At 46.3% G+C, this 25350-nt stretch overlaps 1 protein-coding gene across 4 annotated transcripts; it reads left to right on the plus strand.

Annotated features, from left to right (window-relative positions):
- Positions 1 to 276: 276 nt before the first annotated feature.
- pou2f1b (POU class 2 homeobox 1b) lies at positions 277 to 24148 on the plus strand. 4 transcript variants are annotated; one of them, XM_072717824.1, is made up of 15 exons: positions 277 to 777; positions 6947 to 7237; positions 8136 to 8201; positions 8402 to 8493; positions 15990 to 16157; positions 16244 to 16382; positions 16473 to 16564; positions 16847 to 17020; positions 17192 to 17332; positions 17816 to 17971; positions 19698 to 19880; positions 20529 to 20634; positions 20859 to 21195; positions 21289 to 21377; positions 22261 to 24148. In XM_072717824.1, the coding sequence occupies exons 3-15, from the start codon at positions 8144 to 8146 to the stop codon at positions 22554 to 22556; spliced, it is 2031 nt and encodes a 676-aa protein (XP_072573925.1). In that variant the 5' UTR covers positions 277 to 777; positions 6947 to 7237; positions 8136 to 8143; the 3' UTR covers positions 22557 to 24148. The 4 variants fall into 4 exon arrangements, with proteins under 4 accessions (XP_072573925.1, XP_072573918.1, XP_072573923.1 ...); XM_072717817.1 differs by lacking the exon at positions 6947 to 7237; XM_072717822.1 differs by lacking the exon at positions 6947 to 7237 and having other exon boundaries at positions 16253 to 16382.
- Positions 24149 to 25350: the final 1202 nt, after the last annotated feature.

Genomic DNA, 25350 nt, shown 5'->3' on the forward strand with positions numbered 1-25350 from the left:
AAGAACTTGAGTCTTGGAATGAAAGTAAAGTGAACTGTGAAATCCATACCATTAGAAGACAAACTACAAGTCTTCTAGAATATTACAACCGCTCAGAAACCAATTTTACATCCCACCATCCAATTCATCCATAACAAAAGAAAAAAAAACGCTGTGACGGAATCGGTTCTTCATTAGTCAGTTAAGATAAGAATGATTTCCGCAGCATATAATTAACCTAATCCCACGCCCGAGCGCCTCATGAACGCGCAGCGTCTTCATTCAGTGGACGTTTCCGGATACAATGCCATCTGACGTTTACTGCTATTTAAATACATTTAATTAATCTGGAATAAATTACAAAATTATAAAAAAAAACGTGCAAACCCTAAGTGTTTAGCATCCGAATAAGGTTGACATTGTTTAATTTAATATTTTTCAAAATAGCAATTCCGTGTTGGATCTCTTTTTTGTTTTTGAAGTTCCTCAGATCTTGCCATCCATTTCCGATAGTCCTGGGAAAGCGTTCTTCTGCATAGATGATACAGCGTTTAATATTTAAAGTACATTTTTGCAGCGCAGCGCCAACGACGGATGCCTCTGCACCCCGTTTCCCACTTTCACTTCACTTACAATATAAATTATTATATATATAGATAATCTCAACAGCGAGACATAATGCAAATTGTTGTGGCGGCGCGGGGTGTGTAGTTTTCTATCTCTGGGTTGGGATTTCTGTTTAAATATTCAAAATGGCGGACGGAGGAGCAACGAGTCAAGATGAGAGTCCAGGGCCAGGTAATCATTACTGCATTTTACATATTCATATTCATATTCAAACGCTCTTTCTCTCAACGCCGATCGAGAAGGAGAGGGAATCAAAGCCCGGCTCTTTTGTGCATTTTCGGCCGCAAAAGTGCGGCGGATTGCGGTTAATTTCGCCGCTGCCTACCTGACTGCGAATCGCAGACAGGAAGCTGGGATTGCGGTGCAATAGCACATTTAAAGAGGGGGAAAAACCCCCATATCCACTTCTTTGTGTGATTAGGAGTCACTGGTCGCTGCATATTCATATTCTCGCCGACTTAGCATATTGCATTAGCAATACAACCGTGTTCTTTGTGTATTTTATGAGGTATATATGGGCTGGAAAAAAAAGCGTGGTTAAATTGTTTGTTTAGTCGCCGAGTCTGGGTTAAGGGACCAGTCGTGCGGCTTTGTGCTCCGATCCGCTTTGTGATCCTTAACTACGGCTTACATATTCATTCGCCTGTCGACATGCGTCCACCCTGCATATTTTGTCATCGTATTTACATTGTAAATAATAATGACGGCGATAATAACAAAAAAAAAAAACAGCCCAGGTACACCCGTGTTTGTGTTTTACTGTGATTGCGGCAGAGCAGTATTTTTTCCTCCTCATTATGTCGTTTTGCCTCATCCTTTGTGCCCCGTTTTGCTGCAGGCGTGCAGCCCTCTATATTTGCCCGTGTTATTCTTAGCTGCCGGATAGTATTTTTTCAAAACAATGTTATGTTAGGGTACAATGTTATATATGATTACACGTTAGTAGATGTCTGTGTAATATATGAAGCGGCATTGGGCATACTTGTATTATTTGCTTTCAGTCGTTTCTGATCCTTTGAAGGTACGTAGTATGGTCATCGTGTGTATGTGTTTTTTTTACAGTTAATGGCCGTACGCGGAGTTGCAATATGCCCCCTCCCACCGAAGGGCCATTAGATTTATTTATTTACCGTGCATGCAGTCCGAGCGGGTTTTTATGTTGCAAAAGGCGACTGTCACTGACGCTACTGTAGCTTTTTTTTTTTTGTTTGTTTTTCGTTAGGCTGCGATCGCCCAAGCCCCCGTCCTCCAGTTCAGTTTGTAGCGGTGTAAAATTCACGGCTGCACGAAAAAACGACCAGCGGTAAATAGAAATGACCCGCACGCCTTAAAATAGGACTTTTCTCGGGGTGCGGGCTCGTTATAAGGAGCCTGCGAGCCCCGGGACCCCGTCGCTGCTCTGCCTTCGCTGCCTGTAAAGTTTTCCTGACACCATCGGCCCATTCAGACCCTGCATTTGCTTTTAACATTGTAGCAAAGTAAATTCGACCTGCAAATTTATGCATACGATAGCAGTCATTTCCTGTTAATAAGAATGCTTTTGACTGCTTGGGCAGTCTTTCATGATTATAATTGTGATGCACTGTTTAACTCATGCATTCAAATCACCCAGAACGACTATGCGAAGATGGCAGTACCCATTTCATACAAACCAGTTTGGTTGATTTGAACTTAACGTCCGCATAAAAATAGTTAGAAGTTACTTGAAATGTTGCTTATTTTTCTACTTTTTTGTCTACCTAATGATATTTGGTCTTAAGCAGGAGTCGCGCATTTTCTCAATGCCGGCTTAAGGTTCCGATGGCCGCGGTTCGAGCCGCTGTTTGTTTGCTTGCTGAATATGTTAAAACGTCTCATTAGAATGCCTAATTCGGGGAGGTTTATTTTATTTAAAAAAGACCGGGCGTATCTCCGCCTCTCATGTTTAATAATATTATATGCGGAGCGGAGGACCTCCAGTTTGTCTGCAGCCTGATTTCACACAGATCCGGGCGAACCGGACCGGTCCGGCTGTCGGCTCCTAGGTCGGAGCTGCGCCCTGGCGGTTGCGGCCGTGCCCTGGGCTCCTTAACTAGGCCGCAGGGTATACCTGTATATATCTAATTCCTCTCTTTTTACGTTGTGAGCGATTTAGTGATAAGTTTAAACGCATTCGTCATACTTGGAATATATTTATTTTAATAGAATCTGATAAGAAGGTAGATTACTATGATTTGATTAGGTAGCCTGTAGCCTATATATTAGTTCACACTATTAACGGACTTGGTCACATAGCAAATTATGTACTTCTGCGGTTTAATTCATGTAATGCTTTATGCTGTGCATGAAGGCAGTTTATTATGTTAAAGGATGTGTAAAAATAAATCCATGGCCTTCGGTGGATTAGGCCTATTAGGGCTATATAAGATGTACATGTCAAAGTAACGCATTTATTCCAATTCCTGCATGTTTCTGTGAGGAGAGTTATGGTATTAAGTGCTTGGCTGTGAATTAATGTAGGTCTATTGCACGGTGGATGATCAGTCGTAAATTCTCTTGGACGTACATAATGTAGTTTTTACAAACTACTGAAAACGGGGAAAATGACAAACACTATTGTTAATCACGGTACAAGTAATTAGCATGCGTCATAACTAATAATTTGGGTAAAATGAAAAAGGAAAGCTTTTTCTTAATTTTGGCTCGTTTGTTTCGGTTAATCGTCATTTCCTCTAAAAACGTCCTGTTGTCATCGATGTGGTATTTTATTTAAAGATATTTAGTAGCCATTTAGGCCTACTTAACTTTTTAATTAGATTTTATTGTCTTCGGAAGTCACCAAAGGGAACGAACCAATTTCCCGGCACCACTGAAACAATATTATGTAAAAATTTGCATTTTAACTTGAATCAGACTTGGTGAGAATTTACATCTTGTACTTTTCAGCTGTTCATGGAGGACGTTTATATGTAGGCCTACTGTATGAACAGTAGAACACTGTATGTGAAGATGTACCTGCATGTGTCAAGCAATTCTGATATACATTTTTTATATGTTGGTGAATCTGCATGCATGACAGTGATTTGCACATCCGAGACATCAAGCCACCTGTTCATGGGGAAGCGGATAACATCTTTCGCATTTTTATTCTGACCCCCCCCCTCACCCCACCCATTTTTTCCCCAGCCCTTTGTTCAGTTTCATAGCAGCAACAGCTAGCAATTTTTATACGATTTCTTTTGCTTTGTAACGTAATGAATGACTCGTGCAGACTTGCACAATGTTCAGGCTTCGCTTGCAAGCGCTGGGTGTTCTAATAGTTCTCTAGATCTAATCTGATCAGTCTACATGATTGTAACATTTAAATAAAGTGCATCAGTGTTATTTGGTAGTTGATTTTACTGTTTTTTCTGCCTTAACATATGTGTCGTATCTTCCACTCGACAAAATGTACCATAAGCATTCAGGAGAATAATCCTTTCTGCAAATGATAGTTTGGCATTTATTTATATTCCTTTATCTTCCTGATGAAGAAATGGGTAGTGTGACTCTCAGTGGCCGGTGGAGGCTGGTCAGTGCGTATTTAATCAGTGTGCTGTTTTATCTGTGTAATTACCGTCCCAAGTAAGTGCGGTCCTGCTTGCTGCCCACGTGATCTTGTGGTTGAGGAGTGGTTCGGTTCCTCTGTATTCCCGGTTATGCCTGTGCTGTACCTGCGTGTTTTGATCAGAGGAGCAGAATCTGAGGCTGTTAATTATTCATTGGCTTTCGTCTTCGCTAACCCTAATTAACACTTTATGGAAAAAAACATGGCTGCAGGAACGAGGATGGAAATGAACACCCTCGGCTTCTCTCTCCTCTGCCATATTAAGGGTGTTTTGCATGTTTCAATTTGCATTTTTTGTATTTGAATACGATTAATTTCTTTGAGCATCTGTTCTTGGTACAGTTTTTATTATTATTATTATTATTATTACATCACATTATTCCAAAAGGGCCACAGTAAAGGTGGCCTAATTAATAGCTAATTTAAAATTCTATTAATTAAATCATTTGCATAATGCATTATGGAGTCTGTTTTTTCCCACTCTACTGGCAGCCACAAAATGTAAACGTGTTTTTCTTTCTCTCCGACTTACCTGATTAGTCCCCTCATGTTTAAATTTATTGCTATTTTTTGGGGTAGTTGTGGCAACAGGGACCAGGAGAGCTAGTTCTGCAAAGTATCTAAGCGTTTGATGGACTTATGGAGCCTTACGTTCTCTTTTTCTGTCGCGGTACAGCCAGCACTGCCTTTAAACTTATCAGCCAACTGATCACACCGCTGTGCGATGCCTTCACACTGCGTGTGCAGTGCTGATTGGTTGTCATGCGGTCGAGGGCAGGACTGATGCGTACTCTGACAGATTAGTTTGGATGTCTAAATTTCTCTCAAATTTAGTAAATGCACAGCTTTCTTGTACTTGATGTGTTTTAGTCCCAAAAGGCATCATTTTTGTTTCGGTCACTTGGTTTGACTGGCATCTCTGGTGTTAATTTCCTTAAATTCGGTTTTCCTTGATCTTAGTGTTTGATGTAGAGCTTCATTGTGAGTCAATTGTAAGTTCGTGTCCCCCTCTCCATGCGACGAACCTTTTGGTCTTGAGTCTTTGGTCGCGGTTTTGAGGCCTGCGGATGGACGTCGTCTACATGTGAGCCCTTCACCTGCCCCCCCCTAACCCCCCCCCCCCCCCCCCCCCCCGTGATCCTTATCTCTGCGATGCCTTTCACTGTCAGCCCTTGCTCTTGTTATGGTGTTCCTCCAGAGGTCACTTTGCATTACAAATGTGACCTTTTTGTTTCTTCTGGGTCGGGAACCCCTGCTCGCGCCGTGCCGGGAGCTGGAAGACCGGCCGCTGTGAAATAATAATTAATGGGGGTACCTGAATGTGTGAGAGATCTGGGGTCGGAGTTCACTACAGTTCTTGAGATTTGGGGGTTGTGGGCGAATGGATTCCGTATGAATGCTCTGTATGCAGGATTACAGGTTATAATTCAGTCCACAAGAAGCTCAGCCTCCCCCGCCCCCCCCCCCCCCAGTTTCGCCACACCCCTGAGCAGAACCAGCAGAGCGTGATGTCCGTCATGATTCCTGTGCTGCAGCCCCGCCTCATTCCCTTCACTCAGACTTCAGGAATGTGGGTCTTGCTGTGGAAGTCCATCCCCCACCCCGCCCGTTCTCTCGCGTTAATGGCCTCCTGATTCCAGGTTGCTCCTGTGTCTAGCCAACCTCGCGTCCACCTCAAGCAGGAGTTAAAATGGACGAATGAAGGAGAGTAGGACGAAGGTGAGAAGATGAAAGCAGAGCAGGTGTAGCGGTAATGAGATGGATTCGTAACCTTTCTAAGGGAGGTGTCTTCGCGCTGGGCTTGGAAGTCATATTAGGAACTGGTCTGATGGAGCTGGGGGAGGGGGGCAGCTAAGCTCTGTACCGAATGGCAGATCCCCATCCCTGGCCTTCAGGATAACGAGGGTCATTTGGCTTCTGGACCTGGACTTTCCTGCAGTTGGCGCGGTAGAAGCTGGGTTGCCTGTCTGCATGTTTAAAAAAAGAAATGTAAACGACAAGCTCTCGATGAGCCACTGACGTTCTGAAGTGATGTTTATCATCAGTGCCCAAAGTGCATAATGAGCGGTGATGCATCTGCGTCACCACGACTGTGACGCCTCACAAACATTTATTGACTCGAGTGCCATTTTGATACCATCTTGCACGCAGAGTTTTGCAATTCTATTTTGCGACCATGGAGGTTTGTAGCAGTGGAGGATTCTGGGCCGGCGTGCATTCCCCAGGCCCCTGTGGTGATTTGCGTGCTTCAGGAGACCTATTCCCCCCCACCCCCCGCCTCACGTGCTTCTGCCATGATCGTGATTGCCAGCGCGTCCCGGGAACTTCATTACGCTTCCCCCCCCTAATTACACCGCTCTGTCGCCGCTGCTAATTACCTCTGGCCCCCCCATCCGTCACCACCACTCTGACTTGCAGTTTCACATTTTTATTTAATTTTTTTTTTTCCCTCAGCAGTTCGTTTTATTTTTTTGTGCCCTCCTACAGAACGATCCAATTAATATGGTAATGTTCTGATAAATATTTATGGGGCATTTAAATTATGCAGAAAGCTTTCGGTGCCGAGGCGCTCGCGGACTTCAAAGGGCCCTTTGCCACGCTAACGAGGAAAGGCCGATTTGCATAGAGCTTTAATCAGCTGCATACTGATTAAGGCTCATTATGGGAGCTGCCAGCTGCAATCTTTGTTTCTGTTTTTTTTTTTTTTTAATTCTTTCCTCCAAACTCCCCCCCCCCGCCCCCCCAACCCATCAGAAGAGAACTTTTCCCGCTCTGGTAGTCGTGACGATCGTGCTTTTCCGTGAGAGGCAGCGCGTTGGAGGAGCACGGCCGGGACCTGCACGCGGACAGAAGCAGGGATTCCACGTCTCCTCCCTGCCCACTCCTCACCCCAGCAGCACCGCCTTGTTCTTCGCTGATTTTGCTGGCCTAGCAGGTGCTCTTTGAGGGTTTTTTTTTTTTTTTCTAACCCTCCTCCTTGGTCCTCCTTGGAGTTGGCAGGACGAGGCCAGGATCAGACTGTCTGGAGGCAGGCTGTCACTGTGGGTGAGAGATTCCTGTGTTTCTGGGTCTGTGTGTGTGTCTGTCTGATTTTCCTGAGTGTGGGGTTTTCGTTGGTTATTTGTGCTATAGTCTCATACCCTGGCGTCCCCATGTGATCCCATGTGCCAGTGTGAGACCTCGCTGTGCATGGTTCAGCCCATAGAGATCTCCGTGCCTCTCATCACCACCTTGCCACGAAGTGGTTGACCGCTGGGGGCCTGTCTGCTGGTGTCCCATCCGCTGACGTCGCTCGGGTCCCCGCGGAGCCCCCGCTTGCGTGGCTCGGTGCCATCGTGGTGCCATCTGGACGCTTCTGAGTCATCCTCTTCGCTCTTCCTTCAGAAGTAAAGTGGGCTTCTCATCTCTGATGGCACTTCTTGGGTGCCGGAAGGTCAGGAATATATCCCCAAGGACCCGTGTGGGCCGAACCCGAGATCCGACAGCTAGGCGATAGAGCCAACCTGAGCTGTTCTTTTCCATCTGTAAGGTTCAGGCACAGTCACGTTTGCATTGTATTCTAGGGGATTCCATTCAGGTTTTGTCAGGGTCAAAGTTCAGAATGGCTGCTGTGGAAGTTAACTGTTTGTTTAAGCTGCTTTGCACTGACCTGTGATTGAGTATTGAAAGGTTTTTTTCTACTTGGTTCCACACCTGATGACGATATTTTTAAATCCGCCACAGATTGCCGAGTAGTCGTGTTTTTTGCAGGTGGTTTCGTAATTCTGGGAACTCGTGAACTAACCGGCCACTGGGTTGGGGCGGTGATGGGTCGTGTGCCTCATTTAGCTGACGTGTTTGTTTAATGCAGACTGTGCCGCTCTGTCGCCGAACGCCTGGGTCAGGGTGAGTTAAACGCCTCCCCCCCCCACCCCCGTGAACCATTGTCTTCTGCCTCTTCCAGATTCGAGAATGAGCGATCCGTCCGAGCGGACTAAGGAGGCCATGGAGAGCCGGGACGGAAGTGCAGGTGAGTAACCGGCAAAGGAACTCCCCGATTTATTTATTTATTAGGATCCGTTAGTTCACTTGACGCTTGTGTTCGGATTTAAAATGGAGGCATTTCTGGACGAACATTTGGTTGGAAGGGATGGTGATGCGTGGGAGGTGGCTGTATTGGCTTTGGCAGGCCTTACGCTAGGACACTATTTTTTGATCCTTTACCTCCAGGTGCCCAAACAAACGGACTGGACTTTCAGAGGCAGAGCTCGCAAACGACGAGCACCATTACCAACGCCCATACGCAGGCTCTGCTGCAGCAGGTAAGGCAAGGCCCCCGCATGGCCGCACTTCCCTCCCGACGTGCCACAGCCTGTCAGTGAGGGCGGTGTTGAGAAACAGCTCTTATTGTGGAACCGTTATCAGGAAGAATACTGGTCAACCCCCTTGGCCCCCCCCCCCCCCCGCCCTTTTCGGTTTACTGTGTGGTGTGTGCCTGTGTGTAGGGGGGGGGGGGTGTGGAATGCAGCCACAGAAGGGTTTAAAATGACTAGCCAAGAGAAGCTCCCACAGTTTCCATGGCAAACACTTTGTTGCCTTGGTGCTATGGCTGGCAACAGAGTGGCACATTTTTTTGTGCCGGGTGCTTATTATCTCGGGGACGAACGAGAGCAATCAGCGCGATATGCTAATCGGCTCTTCTGCAGTCGCTTGGAAACAGGTGGCAGAGGGTATGCAAATCTGCGCAGAATTTACATGCTCTGCATAACCAGCTTTTAATTAACATACCCCCCCCCCCCCTTAAAATTCCTGTGGGCCGTGGCTTAAAAAGCTTTTAATTTCACTGTTTGAAGCCAAATAAAGTCACGAAATTGCTTTCTAAAAACAAGGCGTTTAAAGCTGCTTAGAATTCATGTTTTGTATGCCTTTGTTTGATACACCCGGGGGCCGTGTGTGCGCGCGTGCGTGTGCGCGCGTGCGTGTGTGTGTGTGTGATGTGTGTGTGTGATGTGCATATTGCATTGTGGGGACAAATGTCCCCACAATTGGATAAAAACCTGTTATTCTGACATTGTGGAATCCTTTTTTTCAGTCCCCACAAGGGAAACTCAGTTTTAGAAATATCTGTCACTACAATCATATTTTCTTTGGTTACTTATAGCTACAGATGGGGCTGGGTAGGGGCTGAAGGTGCCACATAATGCATTTTTATTTTTGTTTATTTTTTCAAATTCTCTGGTGTCTACATAGAAGGTATGTGAACTTGGTTTGGTCAAAAAATGTCCGTAGTGGTTTTATAGGCCCATTTACTATCCTATAATTTGGTTCTAGAATTAAATGGGCTGTTTTCCCTTAATTGGTGGGCTCATTAATATGTTAATGAGCTCTGCTCTGATTGGCTGGTTTACAGTGAGGCACCAAGTATGGCTCTCACAGAACCAATATAGATCACTACAGGTGAGGTAAAACATGGAGCATTTAGGCATGCGATCGTATATGTTTGAGTCTGTATCAGAGGAGGAATCAGATGTTGAGGAGCAACCAGTTGCTTGGAAATTACAAATGAATACTACTGTAATAGTCCCACTTCAGCTTAATGCTACGTTCACACTGCGAGCGGCGAGAGCGTCAAAGCAACCGGAAGTCATTCATTCTCTATGGGAGGGAGCGTCGGGAGGCGTCGAGGAGCAGTGCGTCGCGATCTGGGCGGCGGGAGCGTCAGACAGAAGTTGAATCCCAGTCAACTTTATGGTAATGAGCTGTGACGCGGTTGGGCGGCAACCAATGGGAATGTAGAGATGCTCCGCTAAAGAGAGCGCCGCAGAACATAAGCGTGTAAAGTTTTGTTCCGACCCAACCGCTCCTAGGCACAATGGAGGAGAGACTTATTATTGCTGTAGCCGGGTACCCAGTTATATATGATGTGTCTGTTTGCATACAGGGACATAAATAAAAAAAAATGAGGCATGGACCAGAGTGTCCGAAACAATGGGTGTTCCAGGTGAGATGGTGAAGTGCATAATATATTTTTTTGATCAGTAGTAATTTAGGCGCCATAGCAGAGAAAACAGTGCAAATTGTCGGTAATGTTATACCTATTTATAGCATTAGTGTTTGTCAAAACATAATTATGTGTTTTAGTAGAACTGTCGTGATACATTTTAAGTACTATTTATGTTAACTAAAGAAACATAAAGCACAAGCATCTACTTGGCAATCATCCATTGTGAGAAGGTAAATTTGAAAAGAAGCGCTACACTATTTATAGGTAACATTTTCCCTCCAGAACGCTTGATTTTAAGCGGGAATGCAAATAACTGGCTCACAACAATATTTATTTGACAAATTATGTCCTATCAGGAGTCGGCGCAAAGATATAAGCTACATGTTTTTGTTTTGCGGCCCCTTTAAAAAGTTCTCAGAGCCTGGCATTCTGAGCGGCCTTGTCCCCGCCCATAGAGCCTGCCATCCCCGTCATAGCCTCGAATGGCACATAGAGCCTGCCATCCCCGTCATAGCCTCGAATGGCACATAGAGCCTGCCATCCCCGTCATAGCCTCGAATGGCACATAGAGCCTGCCATCCCCGTCATAGCCTCGAATGGCACATAGAGCCTGCCATCCCCGTCATAGCCTCGAATGGCACATAGAGCCTGCCATCCCCGTCATAGCCTCGAATGGCACATAGAGCCTGCCATCCCCGTCATAGCCTCGAATGGCACATAGAGCCTGCCATCCCCGTCATAGCCTCGAATGGCACATACAGCCTGCCATCCCCGTCATAGCCTCGAATGGCACATACAGCCTGCCATCCCCGTCATAGCCTCGAATATCACATACAGCCTGCCATCCCCGTCGTAGCCTCGAATGGCACATACAGCCTGCCATCCCCGTCGTAGCCTCGAACGGCACATACAGCCTGCCATCCCCGTCGTAGCCTCGAACGGCACATACAGCCTGCCATCCCCGTCGTAGCCTCGAACGGCACATACAGCCTGCCATCCCCGTCGTAGCCTCGAATGGCACATACAGCCTGCCATCCCCGTCATAGCCTCGAATGGCACATACAGCCTGCCATCCCCGTCATAGCCTCGAATGGCACATACAGCCTGCCATCCCCGTCATAGCCTCGAATGGCACATACAGCCTGCCATCCCCGTCATAGCCTCGAATGGCACATACAGCCTGCCATCCCCGTCATAGCCTCGAATGGCACATACAGCCTGCCATCCCCGTCATAGCCTCGAATATCACATACAGCCTGCCATCCCCGTCATAGCCTCGAATATCACATACAGCCTGCCATCCCCGTCATAGCCTCGAATGGCACATACAGCCTGCCATCCCCGTCATAGCCTCGAATATCACATACAGCCTGCCATCCCCGTCGTAGCCTCGAATGGCACATACAGCCTGCCATCCCCGTCGTAGCCTCGAATGGCACATACAGCCTGCCTTTTTTGCTGTTATCCTCTACTTCATTCCTCACTATCTGTGGAACTATTGACATTCAAACGCGCATGTCCATTGAGCTTGAAAGTGGAATGGCATATTTAAAGCTTGGAGGCGTGGTTAAGACTGTTGCATAACAGTCTAGGAATTTCAAAACATCCCGTTTCACTTCCTCCTTTTACATATTCAGGAATTAAATTTGAAAGAGGGAATGGCAGTGTTTGAGATTCACAGTATGTCAGTTCCATGTACTGAGCTCTCCTTTTTGATCTATGATGAGATAAAGTCAGATTTTCATTCTATGGCACCTTTAAGGTTGTCATTGTTGGGATTAAAGGTTTTTCCATCGAAATGAATGGATGGTCCCTACAAAGATGTGGAAAATGTGTTTGTGTCTCTCAGAGAGAACATCTATCTACTAGGGGTGTAACAATACATCGATTTGTATCGATACAACGGCAAACGATCCGATGCATCGATGTGACCGCGTAAATATCGATACATGTATTTTTATTTTCTGGCCTGTACCAGTATTGTTTTCATGATCCACTCCGACGTATACATGGTCTACATCAGGGGTGCCCAATACGTCGAACGCGATCTACTGGTCGATCGCAAAGGTAGTGTGGGTAGGTCGTATGGCATAAAAAAAAATAGAGGATGGATGACGCTTTCAACCGCGCCAGCTGCTGCAAAACTCCAGCAAGCTACCGAGTCACCTAGTTAACCTCCAATTTGTTTCTACAAACGTTAAGAAAGGGTATAAAAATGAATGGGGGAGCTGGACCAAGTAAGAAGCCAAAAACCTACCACTTCCATACGGAATGGGAGGACTTTTTTTATTTTTTTTCCCCACCATGTCATATTCAAAGTGCATTTGCCTCATCTGTCAGTCTACCATTGCTATTCCGAAGAAGGGAAATGTGGAGCGGCATTTTCACACTGTTCATAAAAACTACGACATTAACTTCCCTCTGAAAAGCAAGCTGAGAAAGAGAAAGGTGAAGGAACTAATATCCCAGTTCAATTTAAAAATATTTTATTCATCCCAAAGGGAAATTAATAATAATAAATAATATTAAAGGAATACTCAATATTTTTATACATAAATATTCATTTTGCATTTTTATAGTTTGTAGATCATTTTGACTTGCACCCATGTCATTTATAAGTAGCTCGCTAGCTAGCGTACCTTCAGAGCGTGTGTTTAGTACGGCAGGTGACATAGGACGCTATGCTCAGAGCACACAATCTCCTGAACACGTTGACTACTACCCTCAGTATCAAACTGAATCGAATCGTGGGAATTTCTGAGGTATCAAAAAAAATTGAACCGTTGGCTTAAGGAATCGATATTGTATCGTATCGCGAGGAAAGCTGTGATTTACACCCCTACTACCTACTGTCACCTTTTAACAGTTGTCTCTCTGACTTGGGTTTTCCATGACTAGTTGTCTTGTTCAGCTGTTGAAACAGGGCTACAAATACTGGTCTCCTAAAAAGTTAACTTCAGTCCCTTTGTGTTTTTTTTCCCCCACCTATAATGTGGTGCTTGTGCTCCCCACACTGCTCAGGGTTAACTGGCAGACCATTCACAGTGAATGCTGTAGGGTTTACAGTGATTAATGGGACGGTAACTACCCTACAGGAGCAGAAAACTCCACCCTTTTAACTTGATGGTAACTTGACCTTTATACACGTCCTTTATTTTAAACCATTTGGGGAAAGATGGTTTTTCAGTTTGCAAAATTGGAGCCAATATAGTTTATATGATTTAATAACATGTGACCAGAATGTAGATTGGTTGGAGTATTACTAATGTTTTAAAATATTAAACTTCAGCTTGAAGTCTGTTGGCAAAAGGTAGTAATTCCTCATGATGGCAAGCTGCTGTTCTCTGTCAGGCCCGAGCTGAGCCAGATACTAGATCCAGCGAGCCTTTGCCTCCCCAAGGTCACTGACCTTACGCTGTGTTTTGGTTCTAGTCTAAGTCAGGGGAAGCAGTGGAACCTCCAGCCTCCAGCCAGCAGGGGGCGTTGCCCCAAATGCAACTGATGTTGGCCGGGGGACAGATCACTGGAGTAAGTGGCATGCTGCTCACCCATGAGCCCAGGCCCATGGCTGGCTGCTGTGTTTGAGAGCATGTGCACTGGTGTGCCCCATTTTTAACTCGTGTCATTTGTTCTCCACCTGCCACCAAGCTCATTGGGGCAAATCTCACCTGCTGCGCATGGAGTTTGTTGTGCATGTCAAACTGCCATTGATCTGCCCCAATGGCAGGATGAGTTTTACAGCTGCAGTGTGATACAGGAACGGGCCAGCAATTCCGCCTTATTCAGCTGGCGGCCATGTTTTCCATGGGTAACTTTTGGTCAATGCAAAATCTAGAGGTTGAGCTTAACCCTCTGGGGTCTTGGGGTAGGGAACACACTTTCACTGACTGGGGCATGGTCACACATTTCATTCAGTATCATAATTCATGGCAAATAAATTGTTTTATATATTTGTTTCGGCATTACACATCTTAATTTTAATGTACATTGTTTATATGTGAGATTTATGTTAAGTTCGTAATCTGACGTCAAAGTATAGACATTGCAAAATGCAGTTTGGAACACTTGCAGAAACATTATGAAAGTACATAGTAAGCAATGGTGGAAGTTCGTTCTGATCCCACATATCTGATCACCAAAGTCTTGGCTGCATGAAGATGACTAAATGGTGTAGTTGCAACATTCAGTTATGATAAATAAATAAGAAAATCCTAACTCATGTCACTATTTCTGGTCTCCTTCCATTGAATATGTAGGAGCTCTCGTGTGTATGCATGAGCCATTCACACCTGGCCACATTCCCCCCCCCCCCTTTTATGGTGCTGATGGGGATGTATCTGGATCGCATTTCACCGTTTCGTTGTTCATCAAATTACCATGTGAATGCAATTTGAATACGTGGTAATGCGGCTATTTAGAATGCGAATAGCGATCTTCAAGGTGAGAGCGGTATACACGCCCCCGATGCAGGTAAAACAAAGGAAGGTGACATGGTTTATTTCTTTGCTATTTAACCTAATTTTAAAAATGGAAGTTTTGAAAAGAAGACAGATTACGGATTTAGTCAGCGTTTTTTCCCCCATGATTCTACATAAAGATTTAAGCGAGACTTAAACTGAAATAGATGCGAAAAATACGCTGCATCGCCGACGATGTGTTCGTCCCCCGAGGGTTAAATGACAGTGCTGGATGCAGATGTGAATGTGTGATGTTTGCTGAAGGTGAATATAAAATTGTGCTTCTATAAATCGACCTTTTGAGGGAAAGTCTCGAGTATTTGCAGTATTCCTTGCCAAAATTGTTTTTTTTTTAAGGAAAGTCCTATATTTGTACAAAGATTGCCAGATTGGACCTGTGTTTTGGTCATTTTGGAATGGAATCGGTACATGGCGATGCAGCCAGAAAGACAGGGGGTTAGCCCTGAAAAAGAGTCCTGACGTGGTGGCCAGTCTGAATTATAGCTGGAGGGAAATGGGGGGGGGGCACAGACTGCGCACACCTGAGCTCTGGGCATCGCACCCACACATCAGTGACTCCCGGTCCATGGGGGGGCGCGAGGTTTATGGCCAGTGGATGGTGCTTGCCCGCCCTCAACACGTCCCCCCACCCTCACGACCCCCGTGGAGCTGCCCCCATTTTCCAAGGCCATGCGGTCGCCTGGTAATGATTTCCTGGAATCGTGATTCATTATCTCCCAGCATGCTCGTTTGCTTTCATTACTGTAACGAGTATGGGGTAGCCGCACTGCCCTGCCGATTTCCTATAACCCACGCGGCAGGGGACGGGGGGTAACAGAAGGCAGGCGGACCATGTGACCCTGGCTGGGGGCGAGCACAGTGGGGGGGGGGGGGGGGCTCTCTGCCTGCTGTGGAGTCTCGCTGGTCATACTCGTCCTGTGTCAGAGCTCAGCAAGCCATGTTCTCCACAATGTCCTGGGTGTCTGTCAGACTCATTGTTTCACAGCCATGGATCTGATCATAATAATGGTCACACTTTTTTATCTAATAATTTTATCTTGCACATTTATCCAAAGCTACTTACAGTAGAGGGAAGAACTACAATTTACATGTGCTCCCTGGGATTTGAACCCACAACCTTCGTGTTAATACAATGCATAAATTGAGTTACAGCAGCGTTTGGGGAAAAGCTTCCGAATAGCTGTTTGCTTCTTGTCTCATTCTGTTACTTTTCATTTCATTCTTATTTTCTTCATCTCTGCTCTCTTTCTAGCTGTATTACTGTTTTTTTTTTCTTTTCCCCCAAGACTATTTTTCAGAGAAATTGACCTTGACTCGCTTGTGACTCCCTTTCCAGTTGACGCTGACTCCCGCGCAGCAGCTGCTGATCCAGCAGGCCCAGGCCCAGCTTCTGGCTGCAGCCGTGCAGCACTCGGCCAGCCAGCAGAGCACCACCACCGGGGCCACCATCTCTGCCTCCGCGGCCACGCCCATCACACAGATCCAGCCCATTCAGATCACACCTGTAAGCATCCTATTGTGTTGTATGTGGCCTCATTTTAGTGGTTTATGTCCGTGTGGTAATGTTTTCTGCCTCCTTGTGATATGGAGGACCTGCAGCAGTTCCAGCAGCTGCAGCAGCAGAACTTGAACCTGCAGCAGTTTGTGTTGGTGCAGCCGGGTCACCCCATCGCCGCGCAGCTGCAGCCGGCGCAGTTCATTATCTCGCAGACGCCACAGGGGCAGCAGAGTATGTGTTCCCGCCTCCCTGCCTGGTTTTTATTTGGATGCTCTTACCTCCTTTATTCCTCCCTGTGAACTCACTCTTTTTATGACACAGGTCTTCTGCAAGCTCAGAATCTCCTAACTCAACTACCTCAAAGCCAATCCAACCTCCTGCAGACTCAGCCAAGCATTGCCCTTACCACACAGGTCAGGGACTACAACTCCCATAATCCCCCCCCACCTCAAACACTCCTCCTGAACACACTCCATAGACTTGAAGCTAAATGTAATTTTAAATAATGCAAATTTGTGGGTTAAATATTTTGTATTGCGGCATCCAGTGTCAAAAGGAATCTGTGACACCCAGATGGGTGTGATACTATAATTCTGCAAGTGTTTTAACACCGCTCGTTAATATTACGCGGACGATACGTGAGACTTGAATTTGCGATTAAAAATAATGGCGCTAACAATCTCTCGCTCCTTCAGCCGGCGACACCGACGCGCACGATAGCCGCCACCCCCATCCAACCCCTCCCACACAGCCAGACGACACCAAAGCGAATGGACACGCCCAGTCTGGAGGAGCCCAGTGACCTGGAGGAGCTGGAGCAGTTTGCTAAGACCTTTAAGCAAAGGAGGATCAAACTGGGCTTCACTCAGGTGGGGCCCTGAGAGTCAACCTGGGTTCAGGGGGGTTCAGTTTGGCTTTGTTAGGCTGTCGGTGGAGGTCACCAGGCCAGCTTTTACTGATCAGAAGGACTTGCAGGTTTATGTGAGAGGGGCAGGTATTGGGTGCTCATTTTTCATGCCTTCACTCTGCATCACTCGCAGGGGGATGTGGGACTGGCCATGGGAAAACTGTACGGAAACGATTTCAGCCAGACCACCATCTCGCGCTTCGAAGCCCTGAACCTGAGCTTCAAGAACATGTGCAAGCTGAAGCCGCTGCTTGAGAAGTGGCTGAACGATGCAGGTTTGTCCCTTCTGTGTTTGCTGTGGTCAGATGATTCCCCAACAGCAGTCTGAGGCTTTGGCCGCTCCTATGCTTTGGCTTCGTCTGCTTTTGACCTGTGATGTGTCAGCTGGTCACACTGGTTAAGAGTGACTGAACAAATGAGGTGGGCGGGGTTAGCGTGTCCTGCCAATCACATTTTGGTTTCAGAACTGATAACCTTCCTGGGGAACTAGGACGGCTAAATCCTTTAGGTTCAGGTACTTGCATTTAAAACAACTTAAAAGACAGAATCATTGCAAGTCTGTTGGTTTGGTTTTGTTTCTGTGTGTCTTTACTCTGTTCAATGTGAATGGTGCCAGTGGCTGTTTAATTAAGTATGTCGAGCATCCGTGGGAGAAGACGTGAGGTACCAGGCAGCCTGAAGCCATGGTAACACGGCGTTTACTCACATCGCCCCACGTTCAGGTTTTTACCTGCCTCCCTGTGTCTGTGTCCCCACTGTGTGTGCAGAGAACCTGACCTCGGACCAGGCCCTGTCCAGCCCCAGTGCCTTGGGATCCCCGGGCCTGGGCGTGGAGGGCCTGAACCGGCGCCGCAAGAAGAGGACCAGCATCGAGACCAACATCAGAGTGGCCTTAGAAAAGAGCTTTCTGGAGGTGAGTGATATTTCCTGTTACACAGAGGTGTCCAGGTGAAGGAGTTTGTAGAGTACAAGTGAATAAAGCTGTCAACTAGGCATAGTTATAGTTAGGCTGAGCTTCCAGTGAAGGACTAGTAACACGTGCAAGTTACCACTGGAACAAGAGCTATACAATACGTCTCAAAGATGGCAAGAACCGAGATGGTCAAATCCAGTTCAGAAACGCAAGAGCAGCCTTGGTGATTATTACAAGTAATGTTGCAGTTGTAGAGTAACAGTACTGTGCAAAAGTCTTAGGCAGCAAAAAAAACATGTTTATTTTCACGTTGGTGTAAAACTATGCTATTACGCCTGTCAAAGTGTGCTAGCTTAGCCATTTCTAGACTTCTGCTAAAGTCCTGTATCTGCAGCAACTATACAGTTTACGTATACAGTAAAGGACGTCTTTTTGACTTGACCACAAGTACACCTCCTATAGCTAATTAATCTCACTGACTTTTTTTAACTAATTAAAATAATTAATAGAGCTGGTGGTGAAATGTAATAAATACATGGAATGGCTGGGGTGCCGCTGAGGAGTTTGGGGATAAAAGCAGTGTTCATCTAGCCAGGCAACAAGTTATCAGTAACTCTTTTTAGATTCTTATTAGTTTTTATTGTGCTACTCTTAACTTGCATATGTTCTAATTAGTGGTGTCATTCGCCTAAAAAAAATCCAATCACACCAATAGGCTGTTTAAAATGGTATTTTGCTAGTATTTTTTGGAAGATGAAACAAATTCACATGTGGTCTTGGAACAAAGAAATGCAGGACAAACTGGTAAGAGGAATCAGGTTTTTTATTATTTTTTATTTTTTTAATGTAGCATCTTGGTTTTGATGGTTGAAACTATTCAGTTGAATGGTTCCAAATGTGTAAGTCACTAACGTAATTAGCAATTATGCTTTTGGAAAAGGTTTTCCTGTTCTGCTTTTTTTAATTCTATTTTTGAAAGCATTTTTGGACAAACAGAGAACACTTAAGTGTTTTTAGTGCAAAAGTTAATGTTTAATGTGAAATGTTATTTTCAGCAAATGCAATCCCTACTATTTTAAGCCATTTTACAACATTACTTTTGAGAAATATAGTTAAATAAAATAATTGCTTTGTAGTCTTATACTTCCAAAAAGTATACCATAAAGGTAGTGAAAAACGCTATTTTTATGGTATTTCCTCAGTGAAAACTCTCTCACATCACAAAATAAAAGGTTGACGCCCCCTAGTTAGTGTAAACAGACCCCAGGCATTTGCTCTTGTTTTCACATGTGAAATATTTGAAAAGTAGACTGTTCAAGGTGTTTGGGGGGGGGGTGTTTTTTTAATGCCTCGAAGACAAAAACTTGCGGCAGTTTTTAGATGGTTTTGTGAGATTTCAGTTCAGACTCCAGAAGATTAATTTGTCTTCAACAAAATAGTGCGTTAAGGTTTCCAGATTAATTACAAGTGTTCATGTGTTGATGTTGACAGCACTAGTTCTAATGCTAAATTTGTGAGCACACTTAATATCCAGATAAATTGATTTAAATGTTTTTTTGACTGCCTAAGACTCGGTGTTCAGTAATATGTTCAGCTCATATGTTCTTGATGGTTTGGCCTCACATGATGTCAGTTGGGCAGCCGCCTTCATACCTGGAACTCGAACCTCTGACCTTTGACCCCCCATAGTGAAAGTGGACCGGTGGGTCCCTTTATGCTCTTTAAGCAGAACCAAAAACCTACCTCTGAGGAGATCACCATGATTGCCGACCAGCTGAACATGGAGAAGGAGGTGATCCGCGTGTGGTTCTGCAACCGGAGGCAGAAGGAGAAGAGGATCAACCCCCCCAGCAGCGGAAGCGCCAGCAGCACCCCCATCAAAGCGATCTTCTCTCCGTCCACCCCCTTGGTACACTAAAGGGCCTTGCTTAAGGGTTTGGACAACGTTGCAGGAGCTGTGGGCTGAGTTGTTGGGGGGGGGGGGCTGCTGCACGTTCCCAGACTTGGGACAAAATTATTTCCACTGCTTCCAGCTGGACCCAGCACAGCAACAACTTCATGACCTCACTCTAGTAGGGAACGTATAGGATATAATGTACTACCAACCAAATTAAAACAAGGGTCCTACTGCTATCTGGGGTAGCAGGGCTGTCAGAGATGGAGGGCAGGTGCACCACAACCACCATTATATCAGATAATTGATAGATATAACTGTTTGCCCACAGCTCTCTTGGGCAAGGGCTCCTTCCCATCTTCACTGTTGATTTTAGGTCTTTGTGTTGAGTTGCTCTGCAGCTTAAATGCTTAAAACTCAAAGCTCCTTCACCGTGTCCCAGGCGACTGTCCACCTCGTCCTTCATCCCTTGTGCTGATTGTTGTTCTTTTTCTCAGTCCATCTTCTCCGTCGTCTTTGCATATCTCCCAGAGTCTGATGTATTTGCTTAACATTAGCGATCAATTTTGATTTGGATAGTAATAGCAGTGGTAGCCAAACGATGGCAGCATGAGCATCGCTGGAGGCGTCCCCTGTCGTCACTGTCCCTCTTCCATGTCCCAGGTGCCCAGCACGGCCAGCCTTGTGTCCAGTAACCCACCGACCACGTTGACTGTAAACCCAGTTCTGCCTCTCACCAGCACGGCCGCCACCAGTCTCGCTTTTACAGGTAGGTGGATTTTCCACCTTGGGCCGAGGAACGTGCATGTCTCCAGTGGTAACCATTACCGCGGTGGTGTTTTGTTTACCCTTCTGAAGCTCACTGAGGACCTGTGAGGAAGTAATTGGCCCACAAAGTTGGAAACTTGGTGGTTTAACGGAGAACATCTGCCCTGGCGCTTTGAGTGTGTCTGTGGCCTGAAGTGACCTTCCAACATTTTCCTGCTGTTCCAGGCACGACCCCTGGGGCAGCGACCACAAATACGGCCTCAGTCATCTCCACTGCCCCCATGGCGACTTCTGCTATGACCTCCCCTTCCTTGAGCCCCTCCCCGACGGTGCAGATGGCTACGGAGGTGGGCAGAGCCCAGGAGACAAACGCGGATACGCATTTGCCCTCCTCCCTGGCATCTGCGCTGAGCGCCGGACAGGTGATGGTGACTGCATCGGGCCTCTCGGCTGCCCTGCAGGGTGCCGCCCAGCTGCCCACCAGCGCCGGACTGGCTGCCATGGCGGCCGCCGCTGCCGGACTCGGCCCGGGCCTCATGGCGTCCTCGCAGTTTGCTCCTGGGTGAGGTCACATGTTGCAGTGCAAGTCACGCCTCCCTCGGCCATCATGCCGTGACCTTCATCCTCTACGGTGTCTGTCTCTCTCTCCTTGCAGGGGAGCGCTGCTGAGTCTGGCTCCCAGCGCCCTGGGCAGTGCGCTGAGTCCGGCCCTTATGAGCAACAGCACGCTGGCCACCATCCAAGGTGCACAGGCCAGACTTTTAACCAAGAACTACATTACCCATGTCCACAGTGCTTGTGGCCATGGTTACCAAATGCCAACCCCCCCCCTCCTGTTTTCAGTGGATCTTTTAGCACTCTGAGGCTCAGATTCACTCTGCACTGTCAGAAATAAAGAGTACCAGTTTGTACCTTTGTCACTGGGGCCGTACCCTCAAGGGTCTGCCGCTTGTACCCTTAGCTATAGGTAATTGTACCTATTAAGGTACAGAAATGGACTCTGAGGAACATTTCTGTACCATTGATGGTACATGAATGCTGTGTATACCTTTGGGATGTTCCTTTTTCTATACCATAAAAGGTATAATTACAAGGGTACAGCCCCAGTGACAAGCGAAGGTACACATAGCACATGAATGTGTCCATCTCCATACTCGATCGCTTCCTGTGTTGCTTGTTGTCATGTCAATCCTTTTGGTTCATACTGCAGGGCTCTTCAAATCTTGCCCTCAATTCCAAATCCAGGCCTTGTTTTCAGTCCTCCCAGGTAGTTAGGTTACTGATTCTGATTGGCCAGAGGCTTCACAGGTAAAATAAGGCTGGAAAATCAGCTTGACTCTTGAGTACTGTGATTCAGAGGTGGAGATTTCAGGTCCAGAGAGTACAAATCCAGACCAATATTTAGTTTCAACCAACCAGTTGAAAGAGTCACAGTCACAGAGTACTCAAGTGGTTGGTTGAAACAAAATCTTGGTCTGGATTTGTACTGTCTGGACCTGAAATCTCCACCTCTGCTGTGATTTGATTAGCCCTGCCATACTGGTTCTTCGAAAAATACATCTGTGATTGTGACAAACCACTCTCCCGTCTCCCGTCTCCCGCCTCCCGTCTCCCGCCTCCCGCCCAGCTCTGGCCTCCAGCGGCAGCCTTCCCATCACCTCCCTGGACGGCAGCGGAAGTCTGTTCTTCGCCAATGCCAGTGCCGGCAGCACTCCCAACCTGGTGACGGCTCCGCTTTTCCTCAACCCTCAGAACCTGTCCCTGCTGACCAGCAACCCGGTTAGCCTGGTGTCTGGGGCCGGGGCCGGGGCCCTTAACCTGCAGGTCACCGCGGCGACCGCGCACGGTGATGCCCAGCATAGCAGCGGGACCGTCACCACGGCGCCCACCACCACTCTCACCACTGCCTCCAAGGCCCAATGAACTCGTGGCCACGCCCCTCGTGCGTGTCCTCCTCCCTTCCCCGCCTCCTTTCTCCTTATTTAATACTTCTGCTGCCACCAAAAAGAAAAAACCTACTGAATTTATTTTTTTATATAAGGCTTTATTCTCTACATCTTTATTCTTCTTTTTTTGTGCCAGGATCTTAGGTTTTTTTATTGTTAATAATATTGTTAATATTATAATTTTTTTTTCTCCCTTGCCATTTTAATCATTTTTTAATCATTTTTGGTGAGGGTGGGGGCAAATCACTTGACGCCCTGTTGCCATGGCGATTTGAGACTGTCCAAACAGACTCTTCACACAGCACTCTGTGCAGTCCTGGCACAAACCCTGGAAAAAGAATAGCATTTATTTTTCACTTTCCCTAAATTATCTTTTTGAACATACTTATTTTTTCCTCCCCTTCACATAGAAAATCAGACAATTATCGTTCGAACCAAAAAATGTGAGACATGCATTCGACTGAGTGACCTCGTCGCTGAGGTCGATATTCTTTCCGTTCAGATTACTTCTTTTTAATGGTGAACTTTCTTTTGTTTATGGTCTGTCATACTGGCTTGTTACACTGTTTTATACCAGAGGTCTAAAGGATACCAATGGGGTTCTTTCATTGCTGAACTCATTACTGCGTTTACAGATTTGTGTGTATTTGTATGGGGGTGTGGTTTTTGTGGGTAATTTACCGTCTGAGTTGCATTAATCTCTGTAAAAAGCTGAAACGCGGTTAGAAGGCTTTAATACGTCAAACCGGTGCTGCCGCTGTTCCCCGTGCGGCCATAGGGGGCGGCACACATGAGTTTGCCTCCTGAGACGCCTGTCCGTCACCTTCATCGCCGGCGTTCCTGCCGCTTGTCTCCATATACACTGATCACTTTTGTTTCAAAGTAGCTTTAATAATACTGAGAGCTTTATGGTGACAAGTGTGTCACTCTGCTTTTGTGGGGGGGCGGGAGGGGGCATTTTTGGGGTGGGGGTGTTGGAGTGGACACTCATAGCTTTAGTGAATGTGGAAAATATCAGTAAGGGCACAGTGTTCAGTGATGAGGTGGCGGCATTCTGACCTGCTGATTGGTGGTTCACGTTGATCGGGGCGGGGGGGCATAATGCCATTTCTGGCCCTTCAGAAGAGAAATGTTTTGTGAGTTTGGTCCCAGTTTTTGTTACTTTCTTGTTTTACACTTGCATGGTGTCTGTGCCAGAAACTGGGCACGAAGAACGATGGTCCACTCACTTGGAAAACTCTTTGTACTGCTTATTTGTAATAGTCAGATATACCAAAAATAATATTTTTTTTTTTTTTAATGTAGCATAGTTGAAATATTTATGTTATCACTGGGGGCTCACTTTTAGACCACAGAAATAATGCAATATTTGTAGGATCCTTCCAAAGACTAAACACTATTGATTTTTCACATGCGCTGAAACTGTGGTGTGTGTGTGTGTGTGTGTGTGTGTGTCTCTGTCTGTCTGTCTGTCTGCTTTCTTAAGGGACCAGAAGGTGGGTGCCAGAGAAGGGTGGATGTGTTTCAGGGTGGAGGATCCCCCCCCTGCATCCCCCCCCCCACCCTCCCCCGCCCCCCACACCCACCTATATCAACACAAACCAAAGTGTCTGGGGCTCCTTTGAGGGGGTTTTAGTGCAACAGTCAGGTAGTTATAAAAGGTTTAAAGGTTTAAAAGTGAATAAGAAAATATTTTTTCCTCCCTTTGTTATAGTGAAATTTAATATATTGGTGTGGTTTTAAGCAAAAGGTTGATAAGCGTTGCTGTGAACAGAGTATTACATACATAGCTACGCTGGCCATTGCTTTTTAAGTATTTTGAGCCCCTGTTGCTTACTGAAGTCAGACTTTGTCTTCCTCGTAAGACTTAAAAAAAACACGTCCAAGTTCTGCCGGCTGGTCCTGTAGCTCCAGTTTCTGAAAAGGCTTTTTTTTTTTTTGTTGTTGTTCTGCCGATATTCAGCCATCAAAAGCTTAAACCAAAGTCGTTCCCCTCACTTTGCTGCTGTGTGCACGCATCAGTGCGGTTCCCCATCGAGACAATAACAACTCTGCGCACTACTGACTCCTGATATATATATTTTTTTTACCATTTATCATTATTTAAGTTATAAAGCAGTTTTGTTCTCTGGGTGGTGACTCATTACATTTGCGCTAAAGCGCGGCTTGAAGCCGACGAGTCACCGGGCAATTCTCGGAGGATAGCCCATTAGTCCGTCGGATGGGGGGGGGCGGCGGCCTCTCTGCTCCCCGCCGGCCCCTGTTTACGGGCAGTATTACTGACCTTTGGGGTTGTGGCGTTAAAATGAGGGAGATGCATCAGGTGAGTTTGGTACTGAGAAGTGCCGTCTTAAAAATGCGCCTGGTGTCTCCCTTTGCCGGACCCACGGTCAAGCAGCTCTGTGCCGGGAAATGCCCTGTGCCCGGCCCGGCCCGGCCCAGGATGAACGCAATGCCAGAGTCGTGATACACCAGTGTTTTTCTACTCCTGATTGATTTGGAGCTGTTTGCTCCACTAATACTACTTTGTAATGCTTTATTTTTTTACGTTACTTAAAATACCTCAGTGGCTGTTCTCGTAAAGTTGGTTTCGGGCGCACTTAAAACGGACACTGTCAGCTCTTGAAAGTCGGCCCGTTTTTAAATTATTATTTGGTTACGTGACTTTGCTGTACACTTGCGTGAGGCTGACGAGCAGATTTCTTACTTTGCCAACTGTTACTGTTACTACTGCTACTGGTTACTACTTCTGGGATTGCCTGTGTGTCACG

This window comes from Paramormyrops kingsleyae, chromosome 1, assembly GCF_048594095.1.
Source record: "Paramormyrops kingsleyae isolate MSU_618 chromosome 1, PKINGS_0.4, whole genome shotgun sequence".
Classification (NCBI taxonomy): Eukaryota; Metazoa; Chordata; class Actinopteri; order Osteoglossiformes; family Mormyridae; genus Paramormyrops; species Paramormyrops kingsleyae.

What these genes read in the sequence shown, in the direction of transcription:
- pou2f1b (XM_072717817.1), top strand. Translation starts at nt 732, where the DNA reads ATGGCGGACGGAGGAGCAACGAGTCAAGATGAGAGTCCAGGGCCAG. An exon ending in TCTCTCCGTCCACCCCCTTG is followed by an intron (nt 19,881 to 20,528) that starts GTACACTAAAGG and finishes TCCATGTCCCAG; the next exon opens with GTGCCCAGCACGGCCAGCCT. An exon ending in CACGCTGGCCACCATCCAAG is followed by an intron (nt 21,378 to 22,260) that starts GTGCACAGGCCA and finishes CCTCCCGCCCAG; the next exon opens with CTCTGGCCTCCAGCGGCAGC.